The sequence below is a fragment of the Plectropomus leopardus genome, chromosome 14 (genome assembly GCF_008729295.1).
Source record: "Plectropomus leopardus isolate mb chromosome 14, YSFRI_Pleo_2.0, whole genome shotgun sequence".
Classification (NCBI taxonomy): Eukaryota; Metazoa; Chordata; class Actinopteri; order Perciformes; family Serranidae; genus Plectropomus; species Plectropomus leopardus.
Window position 1 is genome coordinate 8270762 of NC_056476.1, and position 22100 is coordinate 8292861.

Here is a 22100-nt window from a genome sequence, read left to right on the forward strand (position 1 = left end):
GGGTGTCGTGTTTGTACAGACTATAAAGCTCTTAGAGGCAAAATGTGATTTGGGTTTTTAAAAATAAAACAGAGTCACATACAGTTTGAGTCTCTGTATGTGAGTGTGTGTGCTTGAATATGTGTTACTCTGCATGTGTTTGCACATATCCATGAATTTACACATGCGCACACACACACACACACACACACACACACACACACACACACACACACACACACACACACACACACACACACACACACACAGTATCCAGGTTATGTAGTGGTACATCAGCTGGCTGGCTCTTCCAACTGGCCCCTGGCTGAGCGTCCTTGAGTAGCAACTCAACTCCCCAACCTCAGTCGTCCTCCTCTCCTCCTCGGAGCCAATCTCCTGGCAGTGCACCCACACCACACTCTCTACAAATTGCCTCTCCATCTCACCTGTCCCAGCCAATTATCAATTATTGATGAATGGGTCGCCTTACAGGGCTGAGAGACGGCGAGGGGAGGAGAAAGGAGAGGAGAGAGCAGGCCTGAGGGCGAGAGGAGGAGGTGAGGAAAGTGCAGCAGACCGTTATTACCTTAACAAACTGACTGCACCTCTATGACACCGTGTGTTTATTATTTGGTTGAAGGATGAGAGACAGACGCAGACAGCTACAAGCTTCTGATCAAAAATCATCTGTCGAAAAGGAAAATAACACTTTACTCACGATCCCTTCTAAAGCGGGGAGATCTATCAATATGAAATCAATACTGTAATGTGAGAAGATGTCATCTGGGAGTTTGGTTTGTGGTAATATGTGACATAAGTAAAATATTGTCTTGACATTTTCACAAGGGGTGCATTACAATAAAGTGATGCATTTTTCTGGCTATACCTAGCTGTCCTGTGAAGTGAAGGGCAGTGTGTGCAGCCTGCCCTGCCACACCGACAAGAATTTAATGATCTAATTTGTTATTTTTTTTAATGTTTGTATTATTTGGTATAAATATTAATTACTCAACTTGACATTTAAGATTGAAATAATGTCCCTTAGTCATGTCCAGTTCAAGCATTGCGTTTCCGAATGTCGTGGTGTTATAACTGCATAGAAAGGTTGTTTATCTTTTCTGTGTTGTTCATCTTATTGTTAACTTTCTAAAGTTATTCTAAAGAGACAAACACTGTCAACCTGACAGCTGAGGTGGACGGACAATCAGGACAGCACAGGAGCTGACGGAGTCAAAGACTGGGATCAAACATGGTGTTGTTTGCATCTTTGTGGTCAAACCAGCTGTGCTTAAGTGAGAGTGCACGTGTATTCTGATCTTTACAGTAAATGCATCTAAAAAGTCCAGGATACATGAGACGAATGCTGGACCTTAATATTCAGACTATTCAGATATTAGTTCTTTGGGTAGTTTTTCGGTTTTCAGTTTTGGGATATGAACATTTGGATATGTTTGGGAAAAACAAATCTTACATATGTTGGAGTTATCGTGTTTTTGTGCCTCTGTTTTGCAGTGCTTTGTCTAGGAGGTGTCTATTATTATGAGCATGGGGGTGGGGGGGACTGCTGCTGCAGTTTGAGGCAGCACTGAGTCTCTGGAGCCGCTCTCCTCTGAGTGAGTACGAGCTGAAACAGCTCGATTCTGTGGTTAAACCCGTTAATAACCATTGGGTAACATTAGTGGTGTTGTGCTAACAGTTAGCGCTGGCACTGTGTGTGAAAAGATGCTGGTAATAACTTAATTTCAATTAAGGACACCTCTGACTAGCATTCATTTTTTATTGTATCAATTTGGGGGACTGTCAAAATCTAAATTTGGTTATGTAGCTATTATTAGCTATTATTTAACAGCCAATATTAGCTATCTACCACCACCCCTCCTCGACAGTAGGTCTGAAGGAAACTCTGCTGTGCATTACTAACATGTTCTTCTTATGTCACTTAATAAGAAACCCTTATGAGGGCTGAGAGATATGGGCTGAAAATTGTGATATCTGTAGGCAATATTTCGATAAACAACACATATCTCAATATTTTAAATCTCCTCAGAAGCACTTCATTAATGCTAGAACTGGGGGATATAATTGAAAACTACAATTTTGTTTTTTTACCAAATTCCCTCTCTGATGTGGCATTATTTGAAAATATATTACCACAATTCAATTTTTGATCAATAATCTTTAGTAATGTAGATATAATCATTAAGTGGGGAAAGAAATGTATGAAAACAAGTAGAACTGTCTGATAAGTTGATAATAGTACATCACTTTACTATAATACAACCTTTACAATTCGGAAAAAACACTATTTAATCCATATCATGATATAACAAAATCCATTATATAAGAAAATATATAGTCTCAATGCAATATAATATCTTGACATTGTCCAGCCCTAACCCTTATCAATGTTTAAAAATACCAAATAGTCTTACCAAAAGTATGAGACAACGGTTCTGTCAATACAGCCAAACTCTAATTACTAAATTAAACAAAGAGATTGAATTGGTGTCTTCACATCTGTTAACTACGACATGTTTGCCCAGTCAAGGCCATGCTTTTAAAAGAATTATTTCAATCGTACACAAGTGCACTGTGAACATTTTCTTTCTCCATTCACAGCACATGCCAAAGAAGAGCAAGAACAAGAGCAGCAGTCAGAACAAAACAGCACAGAGAATGAAGTGCTGATTTTTTTTTGTGGCCGTTATATGCTACTTACAATTGGACTTAAAGTCTCGTCTGTATTCACTGAGACTGAACTGCACAATCAGCCTGTATGTTGTTCAGTTATCAGTTTGGTGAAGATGACACATTTAATCCCCCGAGGTTTATCTCTTTAAAGAAAATATAACAGCATGACAGAGTGACTGTAGGAAAAGTGGCCTCTATCAAGTGAACAGATCTGGAAATTTTAACACAGTTTTTCTGTATTGTCACACTGTTTGGGATTACAAGGTTCATGTGAGAATAAAATGACGTACTCTTTGAATTTGTCCATTACTCTCCCTCTGATTATTAGACGTACATATACCAATTTGTGCGTTCATATGCCTCTTTAAGAGTACTTAAGATATTTAGTTTACATTTTTATTTTTATGTATTTATTTTGAGAAAAAGTCAAAGTTGATGCAGCAGAGGGCATTTTAACTTTTAGTTGGATCATCTCAATCTCTCATCTTGCAACTGAATGTGTCTTTTCAGATCCTCCCCGGCTGGTAATGCCAACATCTGTCACGCCAAAATCTTAATGCCTCAACTTTGAAACGCAGACTTTCCAAAATTCAAAATTTATGGTCTCCAATCCTTAGCCAGGATAACTTTATTGAAATCATAAGGGATATTTCCCCAAGACATAACAAAGCTGTCTCCAGGGAGACAGGAGACCTTAAACAGCTGTTTTCAAAGGCTTCATATTTCTCATAACTGATATTATTGTTTAAGATAGCTACGGCCCTCCCCTTTAAAGGCCTAGTTCTTATCTTTTGAAATAGGGTTGTATAAGGTACTTCTCCAAAATCAGTGTATTACTTACAGTACAAGTCAGTTGACACCCCCACCCCACCCTCCCATCCCCAGTTTCAAGAAGCGGGCTGAGTCTGACACGCTGTGGACTGCGGCTACAGAAAAAATGGAAAATGTAGATTGTTTAAGTGAAAAATTTGCCCCTGCTTTACCTTGCTGTCAAACAGCGATTTCTGACAAGTGAATGAAGTAGTTATGTCAGTCTCTTCAAAGCAAGACTCCATTGAGAAAAACGGTGATTTAGCATTGCTGAACTTGGGACCTGCTGCCTCTATCGATTAGTTAGTGTTATTGTGTGACTTAAGCATTTCAAAGCGTTAGTTTGGATTCACCAAAGTCACACAATAACACAAACTGACCGACTGATCGAAGCAGAGGAAGATCAAAAGCTTCTGTTTTGTTAGCTAAAGTTACTGTTTTTGTCAATGGAGTCTGGTGGCTTTTAAGGCTTTTAAGCTGGTACCAGCTTTCCAGTCCAGACGGGCTGTCTGACGGAAAGGTAAAGCAGTCGAAATACTCCCAAGATCTTTACTGAGTAGCTAAAATACATTTTGTTGCTGACTCCCGTCCACAGCAGTAAATTGCCTTGCTGCCGTGTCGGCACTCCTGCCACTTCTCTAAACTGGGGGCATGTCCAGTGACATCTACTGTAGGTAAGACACTGACTATGAACCCCACTTCAAAAAAATTAAACTATCCCTTCAAGTTACCAAAGTAAAATTTCTTAAATGTCATATTGGAAAAAAAAGACGTCTGTGGTTGCGATGAGGTAGTAGACAGTGTATGTGTATGTAAACATGAGTTTAAGATTCATCAGATTGATGCAGTGCATGTAAACCATGTGAGTGTTTTTCTAAAAAAAAAAAAAAAAACACATAAAAGCTGGCAAGTCATTAAAAGTTTAGTTTGAGAGCACTTCCCCAAAACTAAGTTGTCGGACTTCATGCAGAAATTCTGTATGCAGCAAGAGTATTTTTAGCTTAGTTTCTCTTTGTTTGCAAACAACAAATGCTGAACACAAAGGTATTTTTTTTAGCATAATTTCCTCATTTCTTCCCTAACAAACATAACAAGTAATTATATTTTTATGTAACATTAAAACAACTAAGAATAATAAGCTGCAGCAACAACATGAAATCTGTGTGTGCACCTCAGACACAGTGTGAGCTGATATGGACACAGTTCATGAAGCTCTGTGGCTGCAGATGCAAATGAGAAATTCATCCTCTCACTGTGTCATAACATATCATCAGCTCATGTCAAAAGTGGTTGTGAAGCTCAAGTGGGACAACACCTACTACTGGCATGAGTAGTGGCATCCTGAAAATGAATTCACTTATGAAACAGTAATAAAGACATCCCCGAAAAAAACAAAAAAAAAACACAGATTGCAAAGTCCAAGCAAAAAGAAACAAGTGGCTATAACATACTGCTGTTATCCTACGACCAGCTTGAATTCACTAGTTGCACTTGTGTGCATCAGCTCACTGGTAACATTGTTGTCTATTGTTTATGGGAGCTAGGAGCCACATCTCAAAAATAGAAAAAGGTTTTGAGTCATGGCAAAATTCAAACATCTGAAGGGAGGGGCCACGGAGGTAAAATGCCAAGTCCGCCACAGAGGCTGACCACTCAGGAGGCTGCTAGGCTCAGGGGGGAGGGGCTAATGCCGGAGTCGGAGGCCCCATTGAGGGAGCACTCAGAATCTCTGCAAGCAAAATATTTGATCAATGACTCACAGCAGACACACATAAAGACACACGGGCCTGTACGCCGTTCTGCACTGATCCATAACGAATTAAATGTACCCCTTCAGCGGTTCCTGTGACAGCGCCCAGAGCTAAAAACTCAAGTCCATCATGCATATATAAGAAAGACATGAACACACACACAGAAGCACACACACACACATACAGTGAGGCTGCAGCTACACAAACGCAGACAGGATACAGCCCACACCCATGCGGTGCACAGCCATTCCTGCCATGCATTTTTTACATATTGCAAATGTCTGGAAGCCCCTTTGCCGAACTGCAGCTGGCAGAGCACAGCCAAAAAACCCAAAGGCCTATATAGAAAGAGCCTAAAGAAACATTACTGCACTCCTGCTACACTTAATCAGTGTGCCACTGCTCTCAAATGATGCTGGGTTTGTTGTGTCTGCATGTGTTTAACCAAAAATGCATCAAAATCAGAGGAAGAGGTTAAGAAACTTTAATCATAAGGTAAATATTCATGTTTACTTTACACTTGCCATGCATAAAGAAAAAAAATGTGTTTTCTCTTTATAGTTTGGTTTAGAATTAAGAAACATTCACAGACTTTCTTATAGGGACACACACACTGGCAAACTGATGCTGTGTGGTCCAGCAGAACAAACAATCCCCCTCTTACCATGGATACACACCCAAGGCCACACACACACATATCACATGTGCACTCTTGTTTCTCTTTCACTCTCTTTCAAATAGGACACTTAGTAGATTTCTCTCTCTCACACACACACACATTCACACTTTCACACCCCGACAGCCAACACTTAGCCGGCCACACCCAGTCAAAGTCTAGTGGTTGGTGTTGCAAGACTGGACGACCGGATGGCAGAGTTTCTACTGTTTGTATGACAGCACTGCTGGTATGAATGTGACAGCGAGTTCAATCAAACTGTGCTAAATTTAACTGACTTTTCACTGTTGCACATAATTTGGGCACATCCAAGGCTTTAGGCCTACACATTTTGGCAAACCATCTTTGAGAGCTTCTCTGGGATATTTGAAAAAAAAAAACCCCAAAAAAACCAGTGAAGACGCCTCTGTTCACTGCACTGTTTGTTGTAGTCCCCGTGGACGTCCCTCTCAGAAGGTGAGAAATAAGCATGTTCCCCCTCTGTTCTCTCCTAGCCAAGAGACTGATAGTTTAAATAGACAGACACGGGTGTGCACACACACAACACCAAAAAGAGAGTGCCTTTTAAGCCGACATACTCTAACCACAACCTGTCATCTCAGTCCAGATGTGCACTGCACACAATCTACTCAGCTGCTTCGCCGTGTTCCCATATAAATGTATTTTTAGTCTTGGCTTTGTTTTTTTATTGTTATTTTGCACCTGTGGTCTTTTAAAATTCATCACGTCACTAAGTAGAAATGTAACAGAAACTAACATGTTTATATTGCATTTTGCAGTATATTCTTAGCGGATCATGTGGTGTGTTTAAGTCAAGGCATCACTAAAGGTATGCAAGGTTTAAACTACTCTTTTTCCATCTCTACACAACTATAATGTCCCTTTTGTCTGTAAACAGCCTGAGAACAACACCATAAAGACATAATACTAATAACAGTGAGCGCCGTAATCCTCATTTGTACTGTTCATTAAGTTTGACCCTTCTCTATGCAGACATATCTATTTGCTCCACTTCAAAGTGTGACCGCTCAGAACAGCTATGAACAGTTTTGCTGCTGGACTTGGTCAGAAGACACTTCACATGAGCTACTTAATGACAAGCATAACCTGGCCTTCAGGCTTGCAAGACATAATTTCAGTTTTAGCGTGAAATGCAAACGGACAATGTAAATATCACTATTGAAATGAACAATAAAAGCTTCTAGACCACAAAATCCCTAACCCTAACCCAAAATCTGTGAGTGGTCTGAAAATATTTCATGCCAAACGTGCATCAGAAGCCCAGTAGACATTTATATACACTTTAAGTCAAATATGTGCACATATGAGAGCGGAAGTCATGAAACACAATGAAACACTCCTACTGGATTCACTCTAAGATTGTTATCTTTGCTCTCCTCTTCCTTTTTAGCATTGCAAAATCGTTTGTTTTTTTTTAATGTGGCTGGTAAGGATGACTAACTGAACAATTACAGTCAAAATCTGCCACTGTGTGGGTGGTTGCTGATGGTATTTTCCCGCTAAGATTACACTGAAGACGGATAACCATCAGTTACCCAAGAGAGCGGATGCTGCTCACAGTCAGGAATTCTTTCCAGTGACAGTTGTATGTTTTATAAATCAAATTCATTTTTTTTCTTCAGAATCTATATCCTCTCCTCTGAGGTAACACGATCGTCTTGTACACAAACAAATATAACGTGTGACGTACAAATGTCAGTTAATAAGATTAGAGAAAATGGAGAAAAAAGAGGTGATATCATGTTATGTTAAAAAAATCCTAAAGTATGGATAAGTCTTTCATCCCTCTCTTCTTCTTTACTCTTTGAATTCAGGCACTCTGGAGCGCTGCCTTGAAGGCGTCATTACACACTGACCACTGGGGAGGCGACCCGTACATCCAGGAATGGCTCTGGCCTTTAAGAGACACATTTCTGTTACCAGCGACTTCTTCTACACTCTCTTTTACTGTTAACCATCTTAAAAGGAACAGTTCTCTGCAAAATCAAAAAAAAAAAAAAAAGAAAGAAAAAGAAAGAAATTCCCTCTTACCTGTAATGCTATTTATCAATCTAAGTTGTTTTGGTGTGAGTTGCAGAGTGCTAGAGGATATGATCCTTAGAGTTGTCTTCCTTCTCTGCATTATAATGGAACTGGATGGCACTCGGCAAAAAGATACATTAAAAAAAACTCAACAGCAATGTCTCTTTCCTGAAATCACGAGCCAGTTATTCAAGACAATCCACAAACCCTGTTGTGAGCACTTTTATGTGGGGACTATTTTCTCTACTGAACCATATCACTGTGCAAATTGTTTTGCAATTAGAATTTGAGCGGAGGTCAGCTGGAAGTTCAGGGTGACAGTAATGCTCCTGTAATATAGTAAACAGGCCAAGATAGCCCTCTGTGCTTGCTAGCCCTGCTAAAGATGGATCAGAAATTGTTTTTTGCTGACACTAGATATCAATCAAAAGCAAATGACTGTATCGTATTAAGTTGCTGTGAGCTGTAAATCCACCACTTCTGAGCGTAAGTCAGAAAATAACATTGTCTTGGAGCCTGACCAGTGAAAGCCTTTCTTCATCCAGGCAGCTGCCTCCGTCTCACTCAGACTCACCCCGGGCCTGCAGAGAAAGTTAAAGCAAGGAGCGCTCACTCTGCAGCTAAATATGGGGACCAAAACGTCGTCTCGACTTGAAGAATCTCAGTCGGCTGAGGGGTCTCCAACTGATGATCTGAATGTTTGACTTTTAACCCTTTGAAACCTTGAGCGACATAACTTTTCTTGTGCAGCTTTCAGACACCTTTCACAGGTAATTAAACCTTTGAAAACTGAAATAGTAGCAATGAATGGAAAAAAAAATTAGTAGATTAAGAAAATTTTTAAAAAAGCTAGGGGAAAAACGCTATTTATAATTATCAAAATTACATGACTAAAATGATGTCACAGAATTCTTACAATTTTTAAGCACTTTTTCCGAGTCTTATTTGCCTTTTCTTTTTTACTATTTATTTATTTTTACTAATTTTAAGGTAATCGATTACTAATTTCTTGCAAATTTTTTGGGTCACTTCTTCCTTTGTTGCTCATTGTCTTCTTTCCACGTCTTTGAGAGAAATCAAGCCAATTTGCTCAGGTTTCAAAGGGTTAAAGGGCAGCCCTAAGTGTTGTTATTAGTTATTCATGAGAACAAGCCCTTTTATCCATGGCTAGATGCACGCTAGTTAATTCCATCTAGATCCAATATATTGGGGAGAAGGCAGAAATCTCAACGGCCGATATCTGCAACAATTGACAACTCACACTAAAACATCTAGATCGAAAAGTGGCACAATAGGTAAGAGGAAATATATTTATTTTCTATTTTAAGGTGCATTGTTCCTTTAAACTGACCATCCTGGACCCTCTGTGCTTCTGTATTTCCCCTGTTTTAATTTTTTTCCCTTGTGGTTTAACATCTTTCTCTCTGAAAAACACCCTGGTACCTGTAACATTAAACAGCTGCTTAGGTAAAGCCCGGTCCAAGTCTGCCAGCTGTTCAAGATAACACTGCAGTGTATGCTCCAGAGAACGGCATCACATTCAAGTACATACTACACACCCACACACATATGCATAGACACAGACACACACAGACACACACAGACACACACAGACACACACAGAGGTGTCGTCACATTGATACACCCAACAGATCGAATGCTGACTGCAATCAGGCCCGTCAGAGGAGGGGCTGCTGCAGTCTGGACTGTTTCTCTCAGCTCAGTAACAGTGAACAATTCAATTTGGTATCACCCCCGTTGTGCAAACAAGCCTCACAATGCAGCCAAATAACAAATAGAGTTGTATTTTCCAGTTCAGGGAAATCTGGTTCAATTTGACGGAAGGCAGTACAACTTTGCAGCGGAAAATAACTGAAGAGGGTTGCCCAAAAAAAAAAACAAAAAAAAAAAAAAAACCCAACTGTGTTTTGTTTTTTATTTAACGCCTGGCCGGGGTTTACGGTCGGTCACTCACTTGCATGTTTGTCTGCCAGGGCGATGAGTGTGCTGGAGATGTCCCTGCGCCGGTAAAAACACACCACTTTGGCCTCCACGTTCCCATTGGCTGTCTGCAAACCAAGAGACAATCGGCGTTACCACGGCAACAAGTGGTGCCGCACACAGAGCACCCACACACACACACACACACACACACACACACACACACACACACACACACACACACACAGATGAGAAAAAAAAAACCAATAGATGAGGCTAGTTCTTAACTATGGCTGAAAACACAGTGTGAGCAATTCTCCAAAATCACAATAAGTGTTGCAGTTATCAGGACAGCGTGGAGTGTCGGGGGTTGTCTGTGCAGCACTAAGACTCGTTTCTTCTTTGCAACACTACACTGGTATGCTGATATGAGATGTGTTTTTAAATTAGGAGCTGCATGACGATGTTTTATTGAAGCCTGGGTAACATAACTTAAAGCAATGAGGCTCATTTGTAAATTGATTTGTATTTTTTTTGCTCCTTACACATCAAATAAAAGAGTATAAATTACAATATTAATAAACTGTGATTTTCTAAAGTGTTACATATCATATTTGTATCACATTACAGGCCAAGAATATCGAATTAGGCTCACTCTCATGAATCCTGCAAGTGAAATGTAATGTGAGAGGAAGATGGAGGGAGAGATGGAGAAAAAGCAAACAGCCAACATGTCATACTTTTTATATTCTGCAGACACTTTCTACTTTTCCAATCAGAAAATAATTAAAATCCAATTTCCCACAGTTCCTTGTCTGACAAATGCTGCAGTAACAAGTAAAACATAATTTCCTCATTTATGATTGTTTCTGATAGCAAACTAAAACACTTTTCTCTTTCTGAATACAGTTTTTAATGAAACGCAGAACAAATTTTTGGTTTGATTTGTTTTTTCTTTTGTTGTATGACAGACATTTTTAATGAGTGCCACTGCAGTCAAACAAAATAATATTCCCTTTGTGCACTAAAGTTAAGCCTGTAAACTTATTTAGACTAAAAGTGAGGCGGAAGATATTGAATCCCTCCAGGATGTTGAAACACAACAATCGACACAAATTCAATAAAATTTGCGCGACCTTGCAGTTTTGTCCAAATACAACAAGTTTTGTACAAATTTGAACAATCCTCATCGCTTTCCTTGAGTTTTACCAATCTTAGCAGTCCCCTGATTAATGTCACCAAACTCATTTCCTTATTTCTGGTTTTGAAAATGCAGATGTCCGACATGAACGTCTCACATTTGCCAACAAAAATTTGTGCTAAAGACCATGCGAGGTTATTCCCTGATGTCCTGCACCGAGGCGGAGGTAAACTGAAACGCTCCATGTAAAATAATGTGGTAGGACACACATCAACAACATCGACTGACAAACACTTTTATACTGCAGAGCACACCGGGAGAATGGCTGAAACATGTGGACAACAGACGAAAAAAATCACCATGACAAAAGCTGTTGGATCCAGAATCACAGTGAGTTGGATTTAATATGAAAGGTTAGTTATGACGTTAGTGTTTAGTGTTGTATAAAACACAAACTCAAAGCAGTGCCGTTTTACTGTCACTAAAACAAGTTTTTTTCCAAAAGTCTCTTACTACAGCAACTTAAAAACATTTTTTAAAACACTAAAACATGCATTCCAATTGAAATAAGGCATTTTAGGCTGTAACAATCCCATTAAAAACCTGTGAAATCCTGGAGGGGCTGAACTGACAACTAAGGTGAACAGATTTTCAGTCAGCATTATGACATGAGTCGGGGTGTAAGAAGAAAAAGCATCATCATCATATCATACCATCAAGGTTCAATTTAAACATCTGGCAGCCGAGCGGCAAAATGGAGAACTTAATAAAGATTTCAATCTTTTTTAAGCACTTCAGCACCTGGCTGATTTCATTACATTTTAGTAACTTAATGTCATCTTGACATTTCAGAAACATCACAAAGCAGTCTGACAAAGTCTGGCAAAATTACGAGTATGATTCCCTTTTGCATTTTGGTTATAAAAATCATAAATATGTACATGCAAGTTCAAATTGTAAACATAACTTCAGCCCAATTAAAGTAGAAAACAACAGCAGACGTTAAAAGAGGAACTGGAGAGGGCAAACAGAGATGAAGGCTGGGAGATAAAATGTGTAAGAAACAAAGAAAAGGTAATCACAGGTCTGGTCTGATCACAGGGAAGCATCAAAGTGTTGTATAAAGGAATACTTCACCTCAGTTCTTTCACATCAAATACTACACTGAATTCAGGAAGAAAACTTATTGATGAATTGAAGTAACAAAAGCAAAACTATAAACATCTGTTACCAAACTCTCACTCAACTTGTGCAGTGTAATCTACGTCTTATTTATCATGTTGAATATGCAGTACTTTACAAACACATGCACACTATTTCATTTATTACAGAATCCTAAAGGCATTTAAGCAAAGTTTTGTGTTAAAATTGTGTTTTTTTCTAAATTTTGACACAAAGACTTTACCTTTTACTGCAAATGTACACCGGTTCTAAATATTGGTTAGTTAGTCTCCTTGATAATAATCAATATCGTAATCATCCCTAAAAAAACACATTGGTTTATCCCTATTTCTTGTCTGTGCATGAGACTGTTAATGAGTTTTAAACAGTAAGGTTTTAGTGAAATTTGGGAAGTACTGAGCACATGACGAGATAAACGAGACTTGGATTATGCTGCACGAGTTGTGTGAGAGTCAGTAAACTGGTGTTTTGATATAGTTTTGCTGTTGTTAAATACGGCCGTCTACGATTTCAGTTCATCCAGAATTTTCTCAGTTTTTAGATTTCTACAAGTTTTCTTCCTAAATTTAACATAACATACATAACATGGGGAATGGCTGGCATACAAATGATCCTTTAGGGGCTGAAGTATTCCTTCAAACATGCGGCAGTAAAGCAGAAAAGTTAATGAATGTTCGACTGGCTGATTTAATGAGTTATTGTCACACTTTTTTTGCACAATTAAATGATTTGTCATTTGCAGAAAAATAATCAGAAACCATTTTGATAACCAATTAACTGTTTCAGTCAGTCGTTTTGAGTAAAAATGCCCAAAACTTCCAGCTCCTGCACTGTCAGTTTTTTCTGATTTCCTTTGTCTTTTATTTGATAATAAACCGAATATCTTTGTTCTTAAAGTGTCAGACAGAAACAAGCAATTAGACACGATTATCTTGCACATTGGCCATCTTGAAGAAGGCCGACAGGATAATCAGAGACCCCGATCAACCCAACCACAAACTGTTCCGCCTGCTGCCGTCTGGCAGACGCCACCGAAGCATCCGGTCCTTTAGCGCACCGGCTCAGGGACAGCTTCGTCCTGCAGGCCAGAGGACTTCTCCTGCTCCTGACCATCACTATGAAGTTTTACCATTACACTGTCACTTTACCTTTATTTATTTTAATGTTTTATACTCTCATCATGTGTAAACATTTACTAGAGTCCAGTTTAAATTCATTTTATTCAATTTCAATACTTTTCACACAATCTATAGTACTTTTTTACATCTGTATTTTAGTCATATAATTTAACTTGCACTATTTATGTCTTCGGTTCAGATTTAGTTTTTACTTGCATGATTTTCTTTTTCATAAATATCTAATTAGCATTTTTGGAAGGACCCTGAGGCCCAAGATTTTCATTGCTAACAACCAGAGGTGGAGGAAGTACTCAGATCTTTTACCTAATTAGAAGTACTAATACCACACAGTGAAAATACTGTGTCACAAGTACAAGTCCTGCATTGAAAATGTTAATTAACTAAAAGTATGTAAGTACACTTACATATATGCATTTATTTCATAAAGAAATAAATGCATGTGAATATTAAAAGTAAAAGCACTAAAATGCAGGAAAAAAATGAATAAATCAAAATAATTAAAAGGAAAAGCAATAAATTCTCACATTTGAGAAGCTACAATCAAACTAGCTGCCAATCAACTGTCTAATCATTTGATGAATCATTTAGCTGCACTTGTATATTTTCATATATTTTATAGAAAAAAAATTACATTATATTTATAGCATTAAAATAATACATACAAGATGCACCATATTACCAACACATCACAAACCAGCAACATGCCTCAAACAGATGCAACAAAACCAGTAATAACAATAAAAAAGAAAAAAAAGTGCAAAAACCTTATTTTGTTAAACTCAAGTTAGCAGATAATTGTAGTGGACTAAAATGTAGAATATTTCTCTCTGAAGTATTGAGAAGAAGTAGGAAGTAGCATGTAAAGTAGAAGTACCTCAAATTCTTACTTAAGTTCAGTATTTTAGTCAGTGCACTTAGTTACATTACTGCTAACAACTGCTTCTCTTTAATTGTTAAACATGTGATCAGAATAAAAGAATAACATGTTCTTCCACTTTACGGTACATAAGAGTAACACAGGAAATAATCAGTGATGAAAAAAACATTAATTGAAGCCCTGGATTATTTAACCTTTTGATAAAATCATGAAATTCTTACATTGGTGGCACCAAGACAAAAACAATGACTTGTTGTTCACTGACATTGCAGACAAAGTCTCACAGATTCAGTCAGTTCAGCCTCATTCTTAATTTTGTGTGTTTTTCAGTGATTTTGAGCAGCTGGCGTTTGTCAGAAGACTTTTTCCCGAAACTGTTGTATACTTTCTGAACGTGTATCTGGAACCTTATGGAAGAGAAACCCGGAGATCCCAGAGGAGCAGAGAGACTGACAGTGACAGGCAGAATAGAGGGCTCACTCTGAGCTCTGTGTCAATCACATTAAACAGCCTCCATATTATCCTGCACAGGCCTGGGACAGGGGACAGACAGCGGGCACCTGTAACTAGTCCACAGAGACAGACCTCTTTTTCTGCTTCTTTGCCTGAACAATGTACGAGACGGCCGGCTGGGATTTAACAGACAGCAGCCGGAGCCACATTATCATCAATGCAACACTGTTTTTACTGCTTTCACCGCAGGAGAGATATGCACTATTTGAAGCACACATTCGCTCTTTTTTGTCCTTAACAATAACGATTAATATAAGTTACTGGCATTAATTAATAATGCTGTCTGATTATCAGTGATGACGACCACACAAATTATTGGCAATTAATCGTTTTGTTTAAGTAAATAGTGACTTTGATGTTGTGAATAATCGTGTCAGTGTGCCGCAATTTCCATATAGTAGTCAGAATTTTTCGTTTTAACCATTAATTCAAGAAAGAAAAATGGGCCTGCCAGTGCGCTGTGCTTAGGACTCTATTCGACTGTATCCAACATGTCGACTGGATCACAAACTTCTCCATTTATAGCTAAACAGTGCACTAAAAAATGTTTCTGAAAACATTTGAGGTGAGAAATAGACAATGCAGTTCCAGAATGTTAGGGCTGTGCCCGACTCAGAACTGTCAGTGGAATCAGATTCAGCCGTTTAATACAGATATTCTGCGATTGTTTTACAGTTCGAACAGTGCTCAACGGGACATTGAGTGTGACAGCGGCATTCATGTAATATAGTAAAAAAGCTAACGGCACTAACAACAGATTGCAAATAAGCAACAACATTTTTTGGTAACACAAGATAACAAACAAAAGCCAGAAATGCCCCGTTTTAAGTTGCTGTGAGCTGTAAATTGACCATTTCTAAGCAGGAGAGAGAACGTTATGTTATGTCGGATTGTCACGGTGCAGAGTCTCTCTTCCTCTGTGCCCCAGCAGCAGACGTTGCAGCCTCTACCAAAGAGTAGCGTAACAGTCAAGAGCGTTCACTCCGCAGCAAAGTCTGGGGACCAAAACGTCCCCAAAAGTACACTGCACAGCACACTAACTACAAAAAAGAAAACAAAAAACGACTGCTCAACTTGATGCTATCTCTGTTGACTGAGGGGTCTCCGACTGATGATTCGAATCTCCAACTTTCAGCATGCAACCCTACAGATCCTTGAATCATATTTCATCAGCTCTGCCTAGTTTGACATGATTGACAGCTGCATCAGAGACTCCCTGGCTCTGATTTGTTGTCTTCTGTGAGCTGTAGTAGATCTAGCAAATGCCATAAGAGGCAACAGAAAGAGGAGGAGGGATATCATTTTTTCCACAGATTATCATGTCTCATGTAGTGACAGTTTCAGAAAAAAATGACAAAAGGTTTACTTCATAAAAGAGATATATGGTCAGAACTACAGTCCATCCAGGATTTTGTGATATGACAAGTAGTGATGAGATCACGTTGTGTTGTGCAGGAGGAGAGAACGGAGACAATCCTTCAGCGCAGCATCGAACAGCAGCAACAACTGATCAGCAGTGATCAGACGTTGTTGCCCCCCCCAACACTCCCAACCATCACAAATACATTATAATTCTGTGGAAAACATACCCATAATAATACGCTCAAAATCCAAGACAGAATCAAAACTATTGCCCCTGCAATTTGATTGCAAAAAGAAATAAAAAATCCTCAAACATTGCAAAATGTATCGCAATTTTTCAGAAAGCTGCCATTAAAATCAGGTATTTATAAACCACAACAATGAAAAACACAGTGCACGAAACCCTGGAGGAACTGGTAACAAAACTGATCTGATCTGTTCAATAAATTTCTAGGGCTGTAGTGAACCAAAGAAATTCTGTTTCAACTGAAATTCTACCTACTCTTTAAACAGTCAACAGCCATTCACTGCACTCTACCCGATAGCACTGTTTCCACCAAAATGTGTTTAACCCAGGCCAGTGTGAATACTTTGCAACGGGGGCATCTCATACTTACACTCATTGCATTTCCATCCACCTGCTTTTAAGAGCATTTTCAGTTTACGAATAAAAAACAGAGTAGAAACAAAGAAAAACAATCTCTAAATATCACAAAAGTTTTTAAGCTTGGAGGAGGTAAAAAGTTGACTGAGAAACAGCTTCTTCCAAAGAGCTGTAGCCTCGATCACCCCCTCCTCCACAACACACATAGACCCATAGCTGCTATGCACCGATTTAAGCACATGCACTTTATATAGTGCAATGACTTTAGCCAAAATGCACTTTAAATTTACTGCTGCCATTTATTTATTGATATTTCAGACACACTTTGTATTATAATTTTTATTATTATTTATGCTTGGACTCATTTGTCATAGTTGCATCTTGTCTTAATGTTTTTGATGTTTTAAATTTAGCTTCTAGTTAATGTTTTTTCATCTGTGCACAGCTGTCAGCCTGAAAGTAACCAAGCGTAATTTAATTGTGCATCTACAATGACAAATAAAGTGTCTCATGTCTTATGTTGGTGTACTGAAAAAAAGGTCATTGCGACTAAGTGCAATGAAAACAGATTCGGCAAATACATAATGGTGTAACATCATTGCATTGACCACTGCACACTCTCTTTGTTGTCTCTGGAGGCTTTGAACACACTTGTGTCTACACACAGTCCAGTGTGCTCTCCGTAATTAAACATCCATTGTTTTCCTTCATATAAGGGTTGACTAGTGCTTTTTTAATCACATCATCTTGTTGCTCCCTCTTCTGCAGAGGCACCTGACCGGAGAATTAGCTGATCCACTGCTTATCTCAATATACCAACTCCAAAAAAATGACATTACATTACAGCATTACAGTAGCTGGTGGAAAAGCACATAAACTTTGCATGTCCTATTGCCACTTTTCTTATGTTAGAAACACCAGCAGCATGACGAGGTGCTGGGCAATTATTCTGCGCTGAATGCTGCATGTTTGCTGTTTTTCCCTTGCAGAGAGTTTAAACATGTTCAACCTGGGGTGAAACACAGCACTTGTCATCCAGCCATCCAATCCCAGCGAAGAAGGAGCTGGACAAATACCACCATGACCAGCCATCACATCCTTCATGTACAACTGCTGAACAACAACAACAATGGAGGAGAAAATAATACTGCTGGCCACAAAGACGGGCTGGTTTGTTCTCTCTTCCTTTATCCAGTGAAAGTACTAGCACTTCATGCTGACATTTTTACTATCGCAGATGTAACGCATCACAGCAACCTGATTCAACCAAAGCGTCTCAGCTGGAAAAACGCTACGCCTCAAAAGTGCTCTTGTGCTCCGAGATTATGTGCTCCCTCCGACTGATGATTCGAATCATAAGACGGAGACCATCAGTCGACAGATTACTTCAAGTTGCGCAGTCCATTTTTTTTTGGGGCAGTGTACTCGTGGAGAAGTTCTGGTTCCTAGATTTGCTGCAGAGTGAGAGCTCTTGACTTTCACGCTACTCTTTGTAGCTGCTGCAGACATACATGAAGCGGAGCAGCACATGCATAGCGCATATTACATACAGTCTCTGGCTTTTGTTGATGTCTAGTGGTGGCAAAAAATGTTTTTGCACATTTGCGGTCCATCGGTAGTGCCGTTAGCTTATTTACTACAACACTGAACATCCTGCGGAGCCCGCTCAGACTTCAAAACTTTGTATGGAAAAATTCTTGCGTCATATAGTTGTCTATAATCTATTTTTGACTGCTCATAAATATGTTCCCAGGACTCCATTGTATTTTAAATCATCACTGAAACTTGTGCCAGTGAATTTTATGAACGGCAGGTCGTCTACATATTTAAAAAACAGAAAAAGGAATAAATCGTCAAATGTTCATATTAAACAGCCAAATCCAATTCGACTGGCATAATTCTGAGTCGGGTACAGCCCTACAACAGAGTGCTAGTGCTTTCAGCTGGAGAAAAACACTGTGGTGGACACACAGACAACCAATGAGAGTTTGATTACACAAGATCATAGCGACTATTCAACCGACCATAGAGCTTCGGCTCTTAAAGTAAAATAAAGGAAACCTGGGGCTTGCAGGGTTAAGCCGGATGCATGAAATGTGATGTACAGCTGTCAGATTAGTGATGTGTTCACGTACACTCACCTTATTCAACTCCTCTATCCTCCTGATGAGCAGTGGGTTACTGGACGAGTTCTCAAAATAAACATAATCTGCAGAAGGAGGAAAAAAGCGGGAGAAGGAGGGAGCGGGGGAACAGAAAGAGAAAGGGAAAGAGCAAAGAGAAATGTCAGTCAGCATTTCGAGGTCATCCAAATGTTCAGGGTGATTTCCAGTTGGACCACACTATGACAGCTTAATTAGTCAACAGGAAAGTGCAACACAGACATCAACCAAATGTGCGCGATTTAACTCGATTAGGTAAATTTTATACACAGGAGTTGTGTTTGGGAGGTCCGACTGAATGAGACGTTGACACACAACAAAGCTGGCTCTCTGAAGCTTTCTATTCAGACCGCGGCCTCGTGTTTCCACATGCTTTCTTTGTCTCATTGCTCCGTTCAGTCCCCCCATGTGTGTTGTTGTTTGCATGCACGGTGTGTCTGCGTTCATGTGGGTGTGTGTGAGAGACTGCGCAAGCTTTACCACGCATGTGTGACTTTACTATGCATTCACGTGTGTGTGTGTGTGTGTGTGTGTGTGTGTGTGTGTGTGTGCGTGTGTGTGTGAACGTTATAAAAGTCTAAATGTTGATGCAGAAGCTCGTTTGTTGAGTGACGGCAGCAGAAATGAGATGAAGACGAAATCTGGCGATGAACAGGTGTGTGTTAGAGCCAACTGAGGAGGACTGGTCTTAGCCCTGCATGTGTCTTGGCTGAGTGCTGTCAGATTATACCCCACACTTGGTTGGCTGCCTGGAGCTGAAGCTATCCTCCCTTCACCCTGAACCTCCAACCCTCCGCCCGCCCATCCCCCCATGCTCCCCCCCGGGCCCCCGTCTTCTTGACCGACTAGGCCAGCGATCGCCCGAAATTCCACCAGCATAACCGCGATACACACTGAGTGCTGCTTTTATTTCCTGTACCTCCTGCGTCCAACACTAACTGGTTTAGGCATGCACTCATCATGCTCGCACACCCAGGATCTGCACTGACATCCACATCTATCTCGCGTTACTATGACTTCCACAGTTAAAAGGAAAAAAAAAACAAACACTTGAACCCTGTTAAAAACAACTGAAATCAGTACTGCATATTGTAATTCTGGACCACATTTTTTCTTTTTGGCACAGGTAGCTCCACAATATTGATACTGCAGCATGCCTGAAAAAGAATGCAGTGAACGGACATAAAAATAAGAGTAAAATTCTCTGTTTTCAGCTTCTCGAAGAAAAAGATCATTTTCCCCTTTTACATTATTGTGAATTGAATATCTTTGGTTGAAGTACTCATTTTGATATCTATCTTGATCGATAACGATTACTTTTATTATCAAGCAATCTGTAGATTACTGTTTTTGTTGCCCGGCTAATCCTCTGACTCTCAAATGAAAAAAGTAAAGGAAAAATGAAACCCAGTATAACTTCCAAGAGCAAGACGTGTTGTACTCAAGATCGGTCTTAGTCTCACGGCCACTTTTTGAATCTCTAGTCTAGATTTTACTTCAACACCCATCAGGACCACAACAGTGGAAAGATCACTAAATTACCTGTGCAAAAAAGGTGTGTTTAATGAAGATGGTTAAGTTGATTTCAGCTTTTTAATGTCTGTATTTATTTGCTCATTAAACAAAATACATAAAATTCACCATTTGCAATGCCTTTTGATTATTTTATCAAGACATTTTTCATGGTGCACTTCTAGATGCACAAATGTATAGGGTGAGGCAATAAAAGAGGTTGACAAATAATTCGTTTTTTGTGTGTGTTTGTATGGGATTGTGGATCTTGCACATCCATTTGAGGACTGCCTTTGTATGCTCCACTCTTTACTGTCATGCAGTGAGTTTGGGACTCGTACTGGTCTGGTCTTGACTAGTGATCTTGATCTGGATCTGGACTCGGTCTTGTTTTAAGTCTCGTCTTATTGCTCTCCATACACTGCGGTTTTGATTATGACTTGGTCCCGGTTTAGGTGTTCTTGGCTACACCACAGCCCAGAATACAAGATCTGACAAACACAAAAACCAAAGATATCTTATTTACAGTTATAAATAACAGAGAATAACGATGATTTTTTTACTTTGGTGCAGCTGGGCAGAAAGAATGGTTCACCTACAGAAACAATCGGGAAAATGGTTACTAATTTTCTGTTGATAGAGAGCAATTGATTGAGTAATTGTTTCAGCTTTAGTCCCAAGTTGGGTCTTAACATGATTTTATGTTATTATCTCACCAGTCTCCTCGGTTATACCAAGTTCATTTAGTTTTTTTTTTACACCTTTTTTGGACTGATGTATGGAAAGATACATTTTTGGCTGATAAAATTATGCTATAAAGTATTTTTTTTCTCAGAGGTGTAAACACAATTTTTACTAATAATGAAACACAAAAAACAAATTCATATTATTTATTTTTCCTATTACTAGGGCTGTAACTAATGATCAGTTTCATTGTTGATTAATCTGTTTGTTATTTTCTCAATTAATTTATTTTTTGTTTGGTCTATAAAACGTAAAAAGAATAGTTAAAAAAACAAGTTAATCAGTGTTTCTTCAAGCCCAAGATGACGTCCTGAAATGTCTTTTTTTGTCCACGACCCAAATATATTTTAATGTCATAGAGGACTAAAGAAACCAGAAAACATTCACATATAACCAGAGGAACCAGAGAAATTTCACTTTTTTCCATGAAAAAATTACTCAAACTAATTCACTGATTAGCAAATTAGTTGGCGATTAATTTATAAGTCATTGAAAAATTGATTGTTGCGACACTACCTATCAGTTTGAAAAATTTCAGAGGGATGCACTGAGATTTGATATACAATTGACTCTTGGTATGAACAACAGTAAGACAGAAGTATGAGAAATACTCAGCGGGGACTGTTTGGGTTTTTTCTCTCATTAGAGTCTGCACTTGGTCTCGACTCGATTGCAAAATTGCTCGGACTCGTCTCGAGACAACAGCTCTGATTCTGACTGTTATTCAGACAACACAAGCAATTTTCACGACATCACCTCAGGCTCTGGGAAACTGTGATGGGCATTTTTCTTACTATTTCCTGACAATTTGTAGACTAAAGAATCATTTTCACATCTGAACTATAAATAGAGAACATTATGTCGGCTGACATCAACATTTTTGCGGCAGAGTTTAGCTGTCAAACAACGAGAAATCTACTATCTAAGAGACAGAAGAGGCAGATATACCAATCTTTCCACCCACGTTTATCTT

At 39.1% G+C, this 22100-nt stretch overlaps 1 protein-coding gene across 3 annotated transcripts in view; it reads right to left on the reverse strand.

Annotated features, from left to right (window-relative positions):
• Positions 1-22100, reverse strand: part of mta1 (metastasis associated 1) — a 149531-nt gene that overhangs the window by 32590 nt on the left and 94841 nt on the right. For all 3 annotated transcript variants that reach the window (XM_042501273.1, XM_042501272.1, XM_042501274.1), the window contains 2 exons: positions 18851-18918; positions 9926-10019 (listed from right to left, as the gene is read on the reverse strand). In XM_042501273.1, the coding sequence (XP_042357207.1) occupies positions 9926-10019; positions 18851-18918 (162 nt within the window). The remainder of the gene's footprint in view (positions 1-9925; positions 10020-18850; positions 18919-22100) is intronic.